Raw genomic sequence first — 15898 nt, forward strand, 5'->3', positions numbered from 1 at the left:
CGGTTGTTCTAAGACCCAACCTCCCCATAGGTTTCATAAATCTACAGAAGACGAAAAAACTCTCAGTGGGTGTTCCTTTCTATAAAGATAAAATGGCAAGTGCCTACATGAAACACAGCATTGAGCAGGAGTTTTACTTTCTGGCTCCCACAAGGATTTTTTTTCTATGACCTTGAGCTGCTCAATGAACTGCTGCTTTCTCCTCAGTGTACACTGTGCCCTGGACACCTGGACTCCAATGCTGACTAATTTGATTCTCAAGTTAGCTGGTAGAGAGAACGGGGTATATAAATGTTACATTTTAGAGAATGAAGAAAAAGAGTTTTCAGGGGATGTCTCTAAGAACACACAGCTGGTTTACTTCCCAAAGAGGCCAGAACCAGAAACCAGATAGACTGAACCCAGACTCATGCTCTGAGAGATGTCCTACGAAGCACCTGCTTGCCTGTGGAGAAGACCTGCAATCACATCCCATCGCAACTCAACCTCTAGCTCTCACTCAGCGATCAGGAGGAAGTGAAGGAGGCACCTTAGGGTGCACAATTTAGAGGCATGACCCTGAGACACACCCTAGATACCTACCTCACTTGCCTCTCCCAGCCCAAGCCCTGCTAGAGAGGAGCTAGGCCATTGATTACTGGCCTGGGAGGTAAGAGTTTCTTTTTCACCCTCGCTTTTTAGTGGCAAATCATGATCACTACTTTATGCTAATTCCAGAAGTGATCTGAAATATACAGGAACTTTACAAACCTGGGATTTCTATACACCCATGGAGTTTATATCAAAGTGCAAACCAAGTCATAGATTTATTACTTTTATTTCTCAAAGTTCCCTTCTCTTAGATTCCCATTTAGCACTAGATAGGCAACCTTGGATATACTGACAGTGCAGAGGTTTTTGTCGTGATCTTGCAGGTCTCTATCAATAGTAGAATTACAATAAAAGCCTAACGCATGCAAAAACACCTTCAGTGGTGGGTACATATATTCTGCACTTGATGGTGCAAGATAGAGATGGAGTAATTTGGGGTAGCACAAAAACTGGAAAAGATCACCTAATAGAACAGTACTGGGCCATGGACCAAACCCCTAAAAGGAAATAAGGGAGATATAGCAAAAAGACTAACGCAGAGTTTAAGACTGTTTAGTAAACACAACCTTCTTTAATTCTTTAATGAAATAGATTGATTTGTTGTAATAAGTAGTAAAGGCAGTCAATAAAATATGAATTAAAATAGTGCAAATGCTATAACTTGACTCTTTGAGAGAGCAGGGAAAGGAATGAGCTGCAAAGTAGTGTTTCAACCAATGGAGTGAAAATATAAATTCCAGGCTACAGTGTGCTCGAAGTGATGTAATTTTTCTGTGGAATTCACACCTAGTTCTTGGTTTTTCTGGCTCCAACTTCTGCTGGCATGTTAGCCAAGGCATATATTTTGCCTCTATTTGGAAAATTTTTGAAAACCACTTAGTTCTGGTTTCACAACCACATAAGGTTTCACTTTCTTTTCACTCCCAATTCACAAGCCCCACCTGTTACTGATCTTTCCCAGGCATCATCTTTATTCTAGGCTTCCATATAATATCTTTCCCCTTTCCATGGTAATTATTCCAGAAGAACTCCAGCAAGCTTTAAACCAAATAAAGAATAAAAAAGGCAAAAGTAAAAAACCTGAGCTGATAACCAGGGAGCCATTTAATCAGCTTTCCCACGCTTGGAAATAGCAGTTTGAATGCAGAAGAGACTCTGCATTTATGGTCCACTGGGGTCCCTCACATTGAAATATCCAGGGCTGAAGCATGAAGAAGGAAACTCTATTCCATAATAATCCCAAATAATCAGGTACTTTTTTTTCCAGCTGTCCATATTACCAAACATTCTTTTGGTACAGAAAGAATGTCTTATGAACAAGAGCCTCGAATGGCTGAGTTAAGAATCTCAGGCTAGATGATTCCTCCCAGTTGCCTCCCATCACTCAACCCCCGCTTTGCACTTAGTGCTGAAAGAACCAGAGCAAAGGTCAGACAGGGCAAGAGGAAAACATGAGAGTGGTCATATTTTCTCCTACTGAGGAGAAATTAGTGCGCAATTGGTCCTTTTGCAATAAGAATCTAACTTTTGTATTTAGAAGAAAATGATAGATACAGGAAAGCCCAGCTGGAAATAACAAACACTCAGTTTTTTATTTTGCCCACTTCATGTTAGTGACAGGATACCTGGTATTACCTCAGAAGGTAAGAAGCTAAACTCATTCTACCAAGAACCTGGGTGATGAAGCAGTGGTAGAATAGACAGAGGCATCCACTGGAGTCACACAAGAACAGGAAAGGGAAAAAGTCTCTTCCATATAAAGGATGCACTTAAGCTGTGCCATCTACTTCTGCCCACCTTGTTGTAGCTGGATCATTCTCCTAGTAACAATTATATTTAATATTTAAAAAAATCTATTATGTCCCAAATGCTACTTTACATGCAATTACTAATTTAACATTTGCCAAAACTCAACTAATCAGCAACTACTGCGTGGTTGCTGGATTGTTCTAGTGGTTCCAGTGGTACTCTGTTCCATGTATTCAAATCCTCTGCCTGGTGACTTTACGGCAAGTCTCCCCATGAGGTGGGGTCTTTCTTCCCACATCTTGGATCTGGGCTCACAGATGGGACTTTGCCAAGAAAATGAGGCAGAAGTAACAATGGCCGGTTCCGAGGCTAAGACTCAAGAGGCCTGATGTGTTGCCATGCCCTTTTACACCTGCACCATTGCCATGAGGACACACCTAGACTGACCTGGAGAATGAGAGACATATGGAACAGAGAGGCATCACTGGAATCATCCAGGCTGAGCCACTCATAGATGGGCCATCAGCCAGCCAACCCCTAGACGTGGAAGGGGGCCCAGCCAAGAGCAGCAAATTTGCCCAGCTATCTTGAGACTTAAAAGAGATAATATACAGTTATGGAATGATAACTGTATATTTGGGGTGATTTGTTGGTTATAAGAGCTAAGTGATAAACTTATTTTTACAAATTTAGGAAACTGAGGCACAGAGAAATTAACTCACTCAAGGTTACTCAGATAGTAAGTGGCAGAGGCAGGGACTGAATCCAGGCAGCCTAACTCAAAGCCAATGCACTTATTCACCATCTGACCTCCTAGCTGAGTAGAGAGTAAAATAGAAGAGATTGAGAACTGTGGCAAAATCTCTCTCTCTCTCTCTCTCTCTCTCTCTCTCTGTGTGTGTGTGTGTGTGTGTGTGTTTTCGTTGTTACTGTATATCTTCCTTTTCCCTGGAAAAGATACACATCCCTTATATTAGCCAATCAAAGCAATCATTTTACAAGGAAATGTGAGTAGAAGACATAGCTGAGATCCATAGTGTTCATCTAAATACTGACAAATAAGACACTCAAAAAAGACAAGAGATTCACAGAGATAGCACTTTCAAATTAAATATTCTTTTCTTAAAATGTTTTTACAGACTATACACTTTAAAGGTAATTACACAAAATTGGACCAAGCGTTACAACATCAAACTCCTTAGAATTTACTTTGGAATGAAATACTATGTTATACTGCAGCATATCAGTCACATGGGTATAGGACAAAATCGCATCAGGAGTCCTCAAACAAGCCCTCTTAAATATACATTCTCAGAAAATCTATATTCAACACAAAAAATAATTTTTACCTCTGCAGATGTGAAAAGGATTAATCTTGGCGAACCAGACAGCCCCTTTTCCTTAATATCAGGACAATATTTGTATCTAGCTAAATTCATTGCATACATATTGGACACTGAGCCACCTGCAAAAACAAAATTAAAATGGCATATTTGTAGCATGAAGTTATAGCTCACAAAATGCTGAATACAGTGGAAAGCATGGATGGCCATGGCTGCGCTAGTCTAATGAAAAATCACTGTGAAAAGCACATGAGCAGCGACCTCCCTGCTCCCACTACTCTGAAGATTTTATTGCATACCCTAATCTCTAATTCCAGAACTTTTATTCTTAGAAAAAAAGATAAATTTTGGTGTATTTTCATGACAGGGTTTTTGTCAAATCAAAAGTCTCAATCTGTCAGCTCTGGACTTAGAGTCAGTACCTAGGTCTCCATAGTTAATATTCTTTCTGTCACCTAATCAATAAAATTGAAATAATATTTGTCGGTCTCTGGCTCCAAAAAAGGACTGCAGGATAAACAAATGTAATTCAGAAATCTTCTCAAGTAAAATTTGATTTTAAAATTTAGAGGACTTACAGTCTTTCCAAACTTCCAGCAACTGATCAATTCGTTTGTGTTAGATATGAATCCTAAACTGTAGGCATCTCATTCATGAAGTATGTATGTCACTTATTTAGCATTAATACAAAATGTGATCACTCTGGAGAAAGGCATAAGCTAGATTCTTAGCAAGTAGAATTATTAATATCCAACTTTTTGTCATGTATAAATCTGCAAGGAGTTGTTCCTCATATAGGTAAATTTTTATGTGGTTTGTATTGGAAGATTGATATCAATAACTAATTGTACTCACCTGGGTTAAATATTCCATCCCCTTCTTTCCAGCCAATAAATTCAATCATTTTCTTCAGAACCGCTTCTTCCACTAACAGAAACACTGGGGACACCTCATACGTATAACTAGATGGATATAAAAAACACTTCACTTCTATGACTAGAGTCAAAACATTCCTTTGGTGTCCCAAGAAATGCACACAGAGTTCTATTAAACCAAGTGGCTGCTGAAGTGTAGGCAGTCTTTGGAAATTTATCCATTGAAAATAGAGAATTACTCCATTAGTGAGAGCACTAGTCATGGTTAGATAAGTGCCAATAGCTTGTGGCCTTAGGGATCTGCAAGCTGCTGCAGCAGTCTTACTTTCTAGAAAAACCTCAATTCCATGAGGGAGAGATAAAGGCAATGCATTTGCATCCTATGTATTAGCCATGGGCAGTGGCCATTTCACTCTTTGGATGCTTGGAATACTGCCTTGGATGCTGTTGATGGTCAAAGAAAATTCATTGTCATGGTAACCAGGTTTTATCAGATTACTACCATGAGTACGCTAACAGTCCCCTCTAGATATTCTAAGTGGAGACTACTCCACCTGAACCAGGGTTTCCTCTACACTCTCTGTATAAATGAGGAGTGTTCTGTGAGACATCTCTTATGTGATAATTTTACTGCAAAGCACTACCCAAATCCCTTGTCAGTGTAGGATTTGTTGCTCGGGCTGGAATGCTGTTGTCTCAGAGCATTGCTGTTTTAGCCCCTTTAGAGATTGCCTCAGTTGCAAGGAGCTACCTCCTCCAGGGTCACACCCCTTCTTGTGATGGTCTACACCTGATGACTGCTGGAGATGTAAAGGCCTGGCTGTCTGGGCCCAACTGCAGACCACTCTTGAAGGGCCACTGTAGTTCCAGAGATCTCCGAGCATCAGCCAAGATTGCCATGGAGGCTGCATGGCAACTTGCCTCCTATCCCTGCCCTTTCTTGCATCCTCCTCCTCCTCCCCAGGTCACTCATGTTGATCCCAAGGGTACTCCTTAATAAACATCCCACTCACTAAACACCATCTAGAGCAGCATTCCTGGGAACCCACATTGCAACAGTCACCATGCCTTGTTTGGTAGTGTTTGAGTATTTTCTCTCTCTCCAGACAACTTGAGGGTGACTACATATCTATGATCTCCTTCTCAATTAAGGGATTACATTAAATTGTATCTGAATAAATGTGTAATTTAAATGTATAAGCAGATACATTTAGATTTATAGTCACAAAATTTAATGCAATTATTTTAACATCTGGAAAGGAAAACTTTGGGATTGAGGCATAAAAGTTGGTCATCTATGTATCACCTACTATTTATCACCTACATATGTGTCAAGAACTCTACAGATATTATGCCATCTTACAAACATAGATTCGGCCGGGTGAGGTGGCTCACACCTGTAATCCCAGCACTTTGGGAGTCCGAGGCGGGTGGATCATGAGGTCAGGAGTTCAAGACCAGCCTGGTCAAGATGGTGAAACCCCATCTCTACTAAAACTACAAAAATTAGCCACACATGGTGGCGGGGGCCTGTAATCCCAGGTACTCAGGAGACTGAGGCAGATAATCATTTGAACCTGGGAGGCAGAGGTTGCAGTAAGCCGAGATTGTGCCACTGCACTCCAGTCTGGGCAACAGAGCAAGACTCGGTCTCAAAAAAAAAAAAAAAAAAATTGTTTTTCAACCATGTTATGAAACCAGTGTACATACACCAAAAGTGTGAAAGAAAAGCATATATATTTATGTGAACCTACAAATATATATAAAAGTTATTCACTTTTTCATAAAAATATTAAGCCTGTCTTCGAAAACTGGCTCAATTATAAACCTAGGAATCAGCCTGGAGGTGGAGGGGAAGACAAGATAGAACACACTCATGGGCTGGCATATTTTGAGTGGATGGTTTAGCTTAGCAGCAATTTAACACTTCTTTAATCTGAAATATTTAGAGATTTTTGAACTTAGATCAAGAGTTAGAAAACCTGGCATATACAAGAAAAGATTGAGAAAGGTATACAATTTTACTGTCTCTTCTGACTTACCCTCACTGTAACTGATTGTAACCTGGTATCTGCTCTCATCACTCCAACAAAACATCCCTAAAGTTGCCAGTGACGTCCATGTAGCTAATCCAGTGGATGCTGTTTAGGCTCTTAGTTGAATATTCAACAACATGTGACACTAGGCACACTCTCCTCTTGGCTGCCACAGCTAGCCTTTTGGTTTTTTCTTTCTATTCTCACCATTGTAAACTGACCCTGTTCTTCCTAACCGTTAAATGTTAGATGTCCTCAACGCCCAGTCTTGAGCCCTCTTCTCTGCCCACTCTATACTCTGTCCCCTGGGCAGTGGTTCTTTATCTTGGCTTCCCATTGAAATCATTTGTTGAACTTTGTAAATATATCAATGCATGGGGCACAGCCACAGAAATTCAGATTTAATTGGCCTGGGTTGGCACCCAGGTATCAATACATTTTTATAAAATTCTCAAGTGATTCTCATGAATAGTCAGGGTGTTGAATTACTGACATAGGAAATCTCATCCACTTCCACCATTTCAATTACCATCATTTCACTGATAATTCTTAAATTTATACCTTTCATATAGACATCAGAATTCCAGGCCCATATATTTCTCAGCTTAGTTCCTATGTATTCTTGGATATTTTAAAGTCACTGGAAACTCAAATGCCCACAACTGAAAATGGATTGCTTGCTCTTGCCTCCTTCACCATATACTTGAAAACCCAGTTCCCTCTCCCAGTGCTTCTTATTTCTATGAATGATATGACCATGTACCCAGCTATGAAAGCCAGAAGAAACCCAGGCATTGTCCCAGAAACCTTCTCCGTCTTACCATTATTTCCAAGATGTGTATCCCATCCTTTCTGTTTTATTTTATGAACTCATTCTTTCCCGCTCTATTTCTACCTCTTCTCTTCAAGTCCAAGCTACTTTCCTCTCTCACTTGACTAAAGTAATGCCCTCCTAATGGGTCCTCTGCAACCAATTTATACTTTTAGAGATTTTTTCAATAAGCAAATGGTGGTACCTAGTGATTTAGAAACCCTCAATGGCTTTTCGTTACATTTAGAATGACTCATAAACATGGTCACCTGTGCCCTGTATGTCTGGCTCCTATCTTTCTCTCTCTAGTCTTATTCTCCACTACAGTCCTTGTAACTCTCTCAGCTATACCCACACTGACCTTCCAGTTCATAGAGAATGGCATGCTGTGTCCCACCACAGAGCCTTTATACACGTCATTCTATCTATTTAGAACTCATCCCTCACCGTATTACCTAATAACACTTACTCTTCAGTGCCGACTGTCACCTCTGCAGAGCACACTTTCCTGAGCTTCCAACTAGGAAGAATTGCCCCATTCATATTAATACTTAGAATACTTTGTACTTTTCCTTCAGATGAGAGTTTGGATTTTATATGAATTTTTGTGGACCACTTCGATTAGCATTTTTATACCAGATATTATGCTCCATGAGGGCAGAGTCAAGGTTTATTTATGTTCAATATGTCTCTCCATCACTTAGCACAGAAAGTGGCTTTTCATGCAGGAACAAATAAAAACTTGCCCAATCAACTTTCTCATCTGTTAAGTGGAGATAATAATAACTGCCCTTTCCATCTCACGGTACCACTATTTAAATCAAATAGCTATTTGAATCTGATAAGTATCATAAAACTATTCCATTATTTGCGATGGCACTATGCAAAAGAAACCAGTAAATAGAAAATTTTGAAATAAAATTTCATCTGAAAAGTCTCTAATCCACATTTGGTGTGAAATTTCTATAGCATGGCACTTACACACTTGGATTCAATGCTTCGGTCATAAAGCGGGCCACCAAGGAGTAGTAATCAAGTCCAGCATACAATTGGTTGAAAAATCTTGGGTGGTCTGCAAATTGAAAACGGAGTATTCATCTATGCAGCAATTAAAAAAAAACTGATACAGCATTAACATAAATGAATCTTTCAGAAAATGAAAGCAGACACACACACAAGAATTATATATAACATAATTCCATTGATACGGCATTCAAAATCAACAAAGCTAAGGAGATGGTGGTTAGAATTCTAGGTACTTTGTGGAAAGAATTATGGATTGGGAAGGGACTTCAGAGAGCCTCTGGAGTGCTAGAATTGGTCTATATCTAGATCCAGGTGATGGCTCCATATGCACAGCTATGTACAAATTCATCACGCCAAGCAATTATGATTTGTGCATTTTACTGAATATAAATTATACCCCATTTAAAAAAAAATCCAAAACAGGATCATGTACAAGGAAGAACATGTTGAAGACTCATCTCAGAGCCCTTTCTGCTGATCAGTGTTTCTAAGTAAAATCTGAGTTGTCTTTTAAGAGCTCTGATTTACTTGCTTCTCTTTTTTACAACCCAGACCCAAACCAGAACCCTTTAAATAATTATTTGAACACTGTTTGTCCAAGGATCACAGGGTACTGCCTTTTTTCCTGAAAATATCAATATTAACTTTTCACTTCATATACATTTCACTTACAACAGAGTTCACCGCAGGCTATGGCACTGAGCAGCCTTTTCATTTTTCAGATTGTACCTATGCGACTGGCGGTATGTAGATGGAGTAAGATGTGACTCACTATGCGGCTTATGTACACTTCTGATTCAATTTGCTTCAAATGCAATTGCCTTTAACAGACAAACAACATCTTGTTCCAGTTTTAATTTTTTCCCCTCCTATAAAAGGTCTCGTAAAGGTTCTTGGCTTTACACCATGTGAATAATCACACCATACAGCCGGCTAACTGGCTTGACATTCTCAATCACAGGAAGCTCAGCATGACAGAATAAATAGGCAGGAGGTCTATTTCTACATTTGAGTATTTGGGAATCATTTAATTTGGTGACCTCTCATTACAACTTACAGCATCTGGCTTTAATTTATTTTAGTTTTTTTTTTTCTCTTTAAACGAGGGGTTCAATAAAAAACAAGTCTCAAAAGAAAATGTCTTTTCAGCTTAAACGTGGAAAACTTCCTCTGATCTGGCAAAAAAAAAAAAAAAAGAAAGAAAACAAATAGGCACTGCTACAAGTAATTTTAATAAGTTTTTTTAGTTCTGCGTTAATTTATGATTTATTTCCATGGTAACAGGGAAAATATCCAGTAAACTGAAAAATCTACTGCATTAAATGTCATTCTACACTTTTGACATACACTGTAATAATAAGATACATATCTCTGCTTTTGAAATGCTAACTGGGTTTTTGATACATACACTAGACTTTCCCAAGGGAATATACTCCAATTATTTTTAGCCAGAATTTTATTATGTTCTTTCCACTAAATTTAGTCCAGTGTCAGAATTTACAAAGTAATGCCTGTATGGTCTTAAGCACTGGATTACCTTTACATTACACTGAGAAATATTTTGGAAGATTATTCTCCCATTTTTGAAACTTGTTCACTGGATGAACAGGATATTAACAGGAAAGTTGGAATGCGCCTCAGTGTAAGACTGACGTCCTATCACTGCATGTAGAAAGTTCACAGTTATGACATCACTGTGAAATAATCTCGTCAAAAACTTGGAATGTATACGTTTGTCTTATATCCATCTAAGGGCTTTTATTTTTTATTTTTATTTTTATTTTTTGATACTGTCAGATTTGATCAAATAGTTTGGCAGTTACCAACTGCTAAGAGTTAATCAGTGTCTTCCAAATCTATTTCTGTTTATATTAAAGATACCTTTTGAACACGTTTTTTTGCATACTCTGGGCCATCAAGACTTAAAATCCCTTAACGAATATATATAATTAAAGTACTATTTGCCACTTTGGTCTAACATAAGAAATAAGTAACAGTGATAATATGTGATCTCGATTACAAATAGTATGTGGGGGTTGGCAAGGAGAAGAGGATATTTACATACAAACACTAACATCAACAGTTTTCCTATCAACTTATCTTTGGCCTTCGCAGTGAATCTGGATTAGGGATTAAAGGGACCATTGCAAAAACGTCAGAACCACTAATTTTTTAATCCAGATTTTGCATTCCATAAATATCGCTATACTCAGCTTTGAGAGGTAAAAAAATGCTTTACAAACATAAGAACTTGTCAGAGGTACAGATCAAGGAAGTAAATTAAAGTTCTTACTAGTTTTGACGCTGTAGCGTATGACATCCCGACAGAGTTCCAATAGTCTATGGGGTGGCTCGCCTGAGTCTCTCATCTCCAAATCAAGAAGCTGTTTCAGTTGCTCAGGAGGCCTCCATTCACACACCTGGAGATTCAACCACAACCCAAATTGAGTATCCACCATAGCCAGGTATTGAGAGGATGTTAGAAATATGGACTCTACCATTACAACGTCTGGGCACTGGGAGATTTAAACATGCAACTACAGTTCAGACGAAAAGAACTATGACAGTAATGTAGATGTTGATGGTACCGATGAGGGGTGCCATCTTAGATTTGCAAGGTTAAGGCTGATTTCTTAGAGACACTGATATCTAACTTGTTACATAGAATAAGAGTAGAGTGAACCAAGTAAAGTTTAGGGAAGTTCTAGATGGAAGTGACAGAAGTAACAGAGACCAAAAGTAAAATTTAAAAACATAAAAAATTCGGATCCTATGGCACATCTGAAAAATCAAGTACATTTGGTTTGGTTAGAACATGGATTTTTGAGAAACGGAGAGGAAATAAATAAAACAGGAATGCTGAAGTAGTTTTCTCTGCGTGTACCCTTCCCTATGCAGTCTGCTATCAACCTTGCAGCCAGAATGATCCTCCTGAACTTAAGCCATGGCCATTCCTCTACTCAAATACATCTGATGGCTCCCTATTTCTTTCAGAGTAAAACCTGAAGTCCTTACAAAGACATAAAATGATGCTTTATGATCTGCTTCTCCTGGTTTCATTTTTTCTCTAGTCTCATCTGGGAGTACTTTCCTTCTGGCCGACTCTGCTCCTGCCACCCTGGCCTCCTTGTTGTTCTTAACTACATGAGGAATGTTCCCATACTGGGGTCTCTGCACTGTCTGTGCCCTCTGCCTAGAACGTTTTTCAAAATATCCTCATAACGGAATCCCTCACTTATTTCAAAGCTTAAATCAGAAGTCACTTTCTCAACAACAGCAATCCTGCCTCCCTTACCCAAAATTAAAATCTAACCATTACCTCTATCAATCCCCTTTAACCTTTCCTACTCTTCCTTTTTACAAAGCACTTATCACCCTCTAATATACTGTTATTTACTGTATCCTACATAATCTCCATACAAGTAGATCTTTTTGCTCACTGATCCCAAGTGACTACCACAGAGTCTGCACATAATAGTGCTCCATAAAGATGTGTTGAATAAATGAATGAATAAACAGATAAACAAGGCTCAGATCATAATGGACTTTATGTGACATATTTACAGAGTTTGGACTTGGCTCTAAGGAAGCCACTTAAATGTGTAGGACAGGGGAATGAAAGAATCATATTTGTGTTTGGGGCAATAGCTTTAGTTGTTATGTGGAGATTCCAAATAAAATTTGAAATAAGAGTTTGCTGTAATAAACCAGGCGAGAGAAGGTGATGATCTGGATGAGGGTCAATGCTGTATTAAGTATGTAGTTTTTGAAGATATTTAAAATGCAGAATCACTAGAACTTGAAAATCAGTTAGATTTTGAGAGTGAGATGCATGAGCCAAGGATCATTCCGAGGTTTCTAGCTTGGACACAAGATTGGATGGCAGCAATGGGGAGAGCAGGAGAAGGATCTGGTTGGGGTGGTGTGGGGATGATGAGGTGTAAGCATGTTTAGGACAAGGCACTTTCAGAAGATCCAAAAGTTATATAGCAGTTGATCTGAGGCTCTTGCAAAAGATCGAGGACAGAGTTCCAGGGATATACTATGATAATATAACAGTAGATGATGTGGCGCAGAGAGAACCTACAGCAGAAAAGAGAGGAGCAGAATCTTTCTGGGCATCACCAACACTTACGAATGGACACAGGAAGAGGAGCTTGCCTGTTCTATGGACGACATGCCAGAGGGGTAGGGAGAATCCTGAGAGTTTAGTGCTACCATAACCAAGAAGAAAGAATGTTTAGGAAGGAGATGTTCACCACTGTCAAACACTGCTAAGAAGCCGAATTAGATAAAGACTGAAGTGCTCATGGAATTTATCAACAAGGAGGTGTTCTTGGCAAGAGCAGCTTGACTTAGAGAGGTGGGGGCGGAGGCCAGATTGCTTTGAAGTGAGGATGTAGGAGGTGAAGAAATACAAGGGAGGGAGGGAGTATAGATAATCTCTAAAAATTTTGGCTGTGGAGGGGAGGAGAGAGATAGGGAAGTAGCCAGGGAGTGAAAAGACTGGGAGGTTGAGGGAAGCAGAAGGAAATACCAAGTTGTGCAAGTAGTATGAAATTGAACTCTGATGCTATAACCATGACAGGCCAGAGGTAAATTGGAAATGCCTGAGACAATCAAAAGTAATGACTATTGGTGCATTCAACAACATGGATGAATCTCAAATGCGTTTTGTTGAGGGTGAACAGCAAGACTCAAAGGCTGCTACAATACAATTCCATCAATATGACATTGTAGAAAAGGCAAGTATCAGGGAAAGAAAATCAGTGGTTTCAGGGGCTAGAGGAAAGGAGAGAATTGATTAAAGAGGGGCACAGAATAGTTGTATAACTATTCTAATAAAGATATAGAACAGTTCCATCATGTCGTAGTAATAGTTATGACTTCTGAAACTCATAGAACCACACCCCAAAGGGGTAAATTTTTCTGAATGTAAATTACAATTCAGTTTTAAAAACTGACGAAGAATTTTCTACTAATGAAACTAGCAGTGATCATTGCATCAAGCTTGAGTATGTGTCTGCAGGCTACTTTTTAATGGTGCTCTATTGGATCTCAAACAAGGTAAGTTAAGTTAGTGGTATCAAAACTTCACCTCCTTCCCTGAACTCTAACATAGCTTTCAATCCAACTTCCCGTGGTAGCCTGCACATATATTACATTGTGGTTGACTTGTGGTTCCTTCATTGACAACTTAGGATCTTAAGATCTTCCATTTCTCATCTTATTCGTCCCCAGTGTGAGCCCTTTTTTCCGGGCAAAAAATGGTCCCCTTGCTGTGTTAAATACATCTTGTCCTTTTGCAATGCTCTTTCCATTATTGACCTTCCTGCTTTCTTCCTCCAGAAATGAGTACCCTAAACCCAACCTTTCTCTTCCCCTGCCACTTGCCCTTTACGTTCCACATCTGAGCTCAAAGTACCCACTCCTGAGTGAAATTCCAAAAATCTGCTCCAGTCTCAAAGCATTTCTCACATCCTTACTGGAACCCCCACTGCCTTTTCTAATGAAAACATATCCTTCCAATTAGATTATAAATTCTGTTCAGAGCCGGGCCTTCCTATTGTTTTTCTTTGTATTCTCTAGGGCTGAATATAAAGCCTTATTCATAGCTAATACTCAGTTAATATTTAATGACTGAATAAAGGCCAATAAAAAAAACCCTGCCAGAGGAACAGTGTACTCCAAAGTAAAGCAGGTCCAAAGTATTTCACAAGTACAGAGAAGACCAGAAGTTATGTAATTATACATATGCTCTCTAGGCAAATACCAAACACCATCAGGATTTTGCCTTGAACATAACTTCCAAATTCATGCATCAATCTATTTTCCTATTAGTTTTCCCAACGGCATATGATCAAAACTTCAGAATAAATATCACCTCACATTTAAAATCTCTTAAAAATGATATTTATTTCTAACTAATATAACTAGAATAAAAATCTCTTCCTTACAACATGTGGTGATAATCTACCTCCAACGTGAAAACCAATGTGATAAAGGATAATTCGGTAATTTTAAGAGGCATATGGAGTAGTTAAGAGTGCAGATCGTATCCCAGCTCTGATACTTGTGTCTAATCTTGGGCAAGGTATTCCTTTTTTTGCCTGACTTTCCCAGCTCTAAAATGGGGGTAGTAAATAGTATCTGCCTTTTAGTGCTTTTGAAAGGATTAAATACATAAGGAGTAGTCCTTAGAACATAGTAAGTACTCTTAAGAGTAGATGCCATTGGCAGTGGTTCTCGTATCAATTCGAATTGAATTTGAGCCTGAATTTGAAATCTATAATCAATAATTGGTACCAGAAAGGAGTCAGGCTTAACCATCTAAGATTTCTAGGCTAAATTCAGACAAGCTCTTGATAAGGACCTTAAGATAAATTTAAAATATCTTCACATCCTTTTCTACCTTTTGCTTGATTTTCATGAGCAACATGAAGAGTGTGCACTAGAAAATGGGGAGCGAAGAGCATTAGAGAGTTGCATAAGTCAGATTAGCAGGTTACTTATCTATGTTATTACCTAGGGCAGAGAGTTTCATCCCTGTGTTTCATGGCGTTATGTGATTAAGCTCTAGAGTCTCAGTCAATCTTCCCATGAATGATGACTGGCAGAGGGAGTCAACCCTTCAGGGAAAGCAGGAATTGCCTGAAGGACAGCCTACATTTTTATATCTGGACATCCTTTTGAGACAAAGGCATAGAAGAAATAAAAACTTGGCCTTCCCATTTCCCTTATATTCAGCCATACTGATTTGGGGAACATCTATCTTTCCCATTTCTGCAATTTCTTACAGGTTTTAATTTTTACCTTCTCATTGACATCTGTAGCTTTCAAAACCACCTCTTCCATTATTAGCCTACAGGCCTCTTCAACAAATTTTTCTCCAGCTTTTGCATCTGTTGTAGGGCCATTCAACACAACCCCATCCACAAGAACAGCATTCTTCTTACTTGGAATCATCTCTTGCTGATCAACAGCTCCTGGAAGCATGCAAACAAATTGTGTTTGAGATATAATCTAATACATCACATAATGAAGCACAGCGGACAAAATGCATCACTATCCCAGCTTCAAACGGCACATCTTTTAATACATGAAGGCATCATTTGAGGTGTTGAGCTGACGATTTCTTATGACACACAATGGTGTGATAGAGTTAAGGAAAATTTTACAAGGAAAGCTCACAATTTATGGATTAAGTAAAGCTACCTTATTATATATGTTACTCTGTACTGGGCTGAGTTAGTCATGGAGTATATGACCCCTCATTCAGTATAATTTCAGGTCTGATGAGGAAAGGTACCATTCACATACACCAATTCCCATGCTAGATGGTGTCTGAAGTTGGGGGAAAAAATGATTTCTGTAATTAGAGTTGGTTCACAAAGCAACTATACCCCTAAAAGAGAGTATTATTCATTGGCATTCCTACACATGCATGAATGATTAAGTGACTTCCCT

The 15898-nt window shown here is 38.9% G+C and overlaps 1 protein-coding gene across 1 annotated transcript in view; it reads right to left on the reverse strand.

Moving 5' to 3' along the window:
• The window catches only part of GADL1 (glutamate decarboxylase like 1), a 170211-nt gene that overhangs the window by 119920 nt on the left and 34393 nt on the right, over nt 1-15898 (reverse strand). Inside the window, exons 2-6 of the mRNA XM_009201845.4 lie at nt 15245-15417; nt 10725-10851; nt 8387-8477; nt 4539-4645; nt 3690-3805 (exon numbers count right to left, since the gene is read on the reverse strand). Coding sequence (XP_009200109.1) covers nt 3690-3805; nt 4539-4645; nt 8387-8477; nt 10725-10851; nt 15245-15417 — 614 coding nt within the window. The remainder of the gene's footprint in view (nt 1-3689; nt 3806-4538; nt 4646-8386; nt 8478-10724; nt 10852-15244; nt 15418-15898) is intronic.

This window comes from Papio anubis, chromosome 2 (assembly GCF_008728515.1).
Source record: "Papio anubis isolate 15944 chromosome 2, Panubis1.0, whole genome shotgun sequence".
NCBI classification, from domain to species: Eukaryota; Metazoa; Chordata; class Mammalia; order Primates; family Cercopithecidae; genus Papio; species Papio anubis.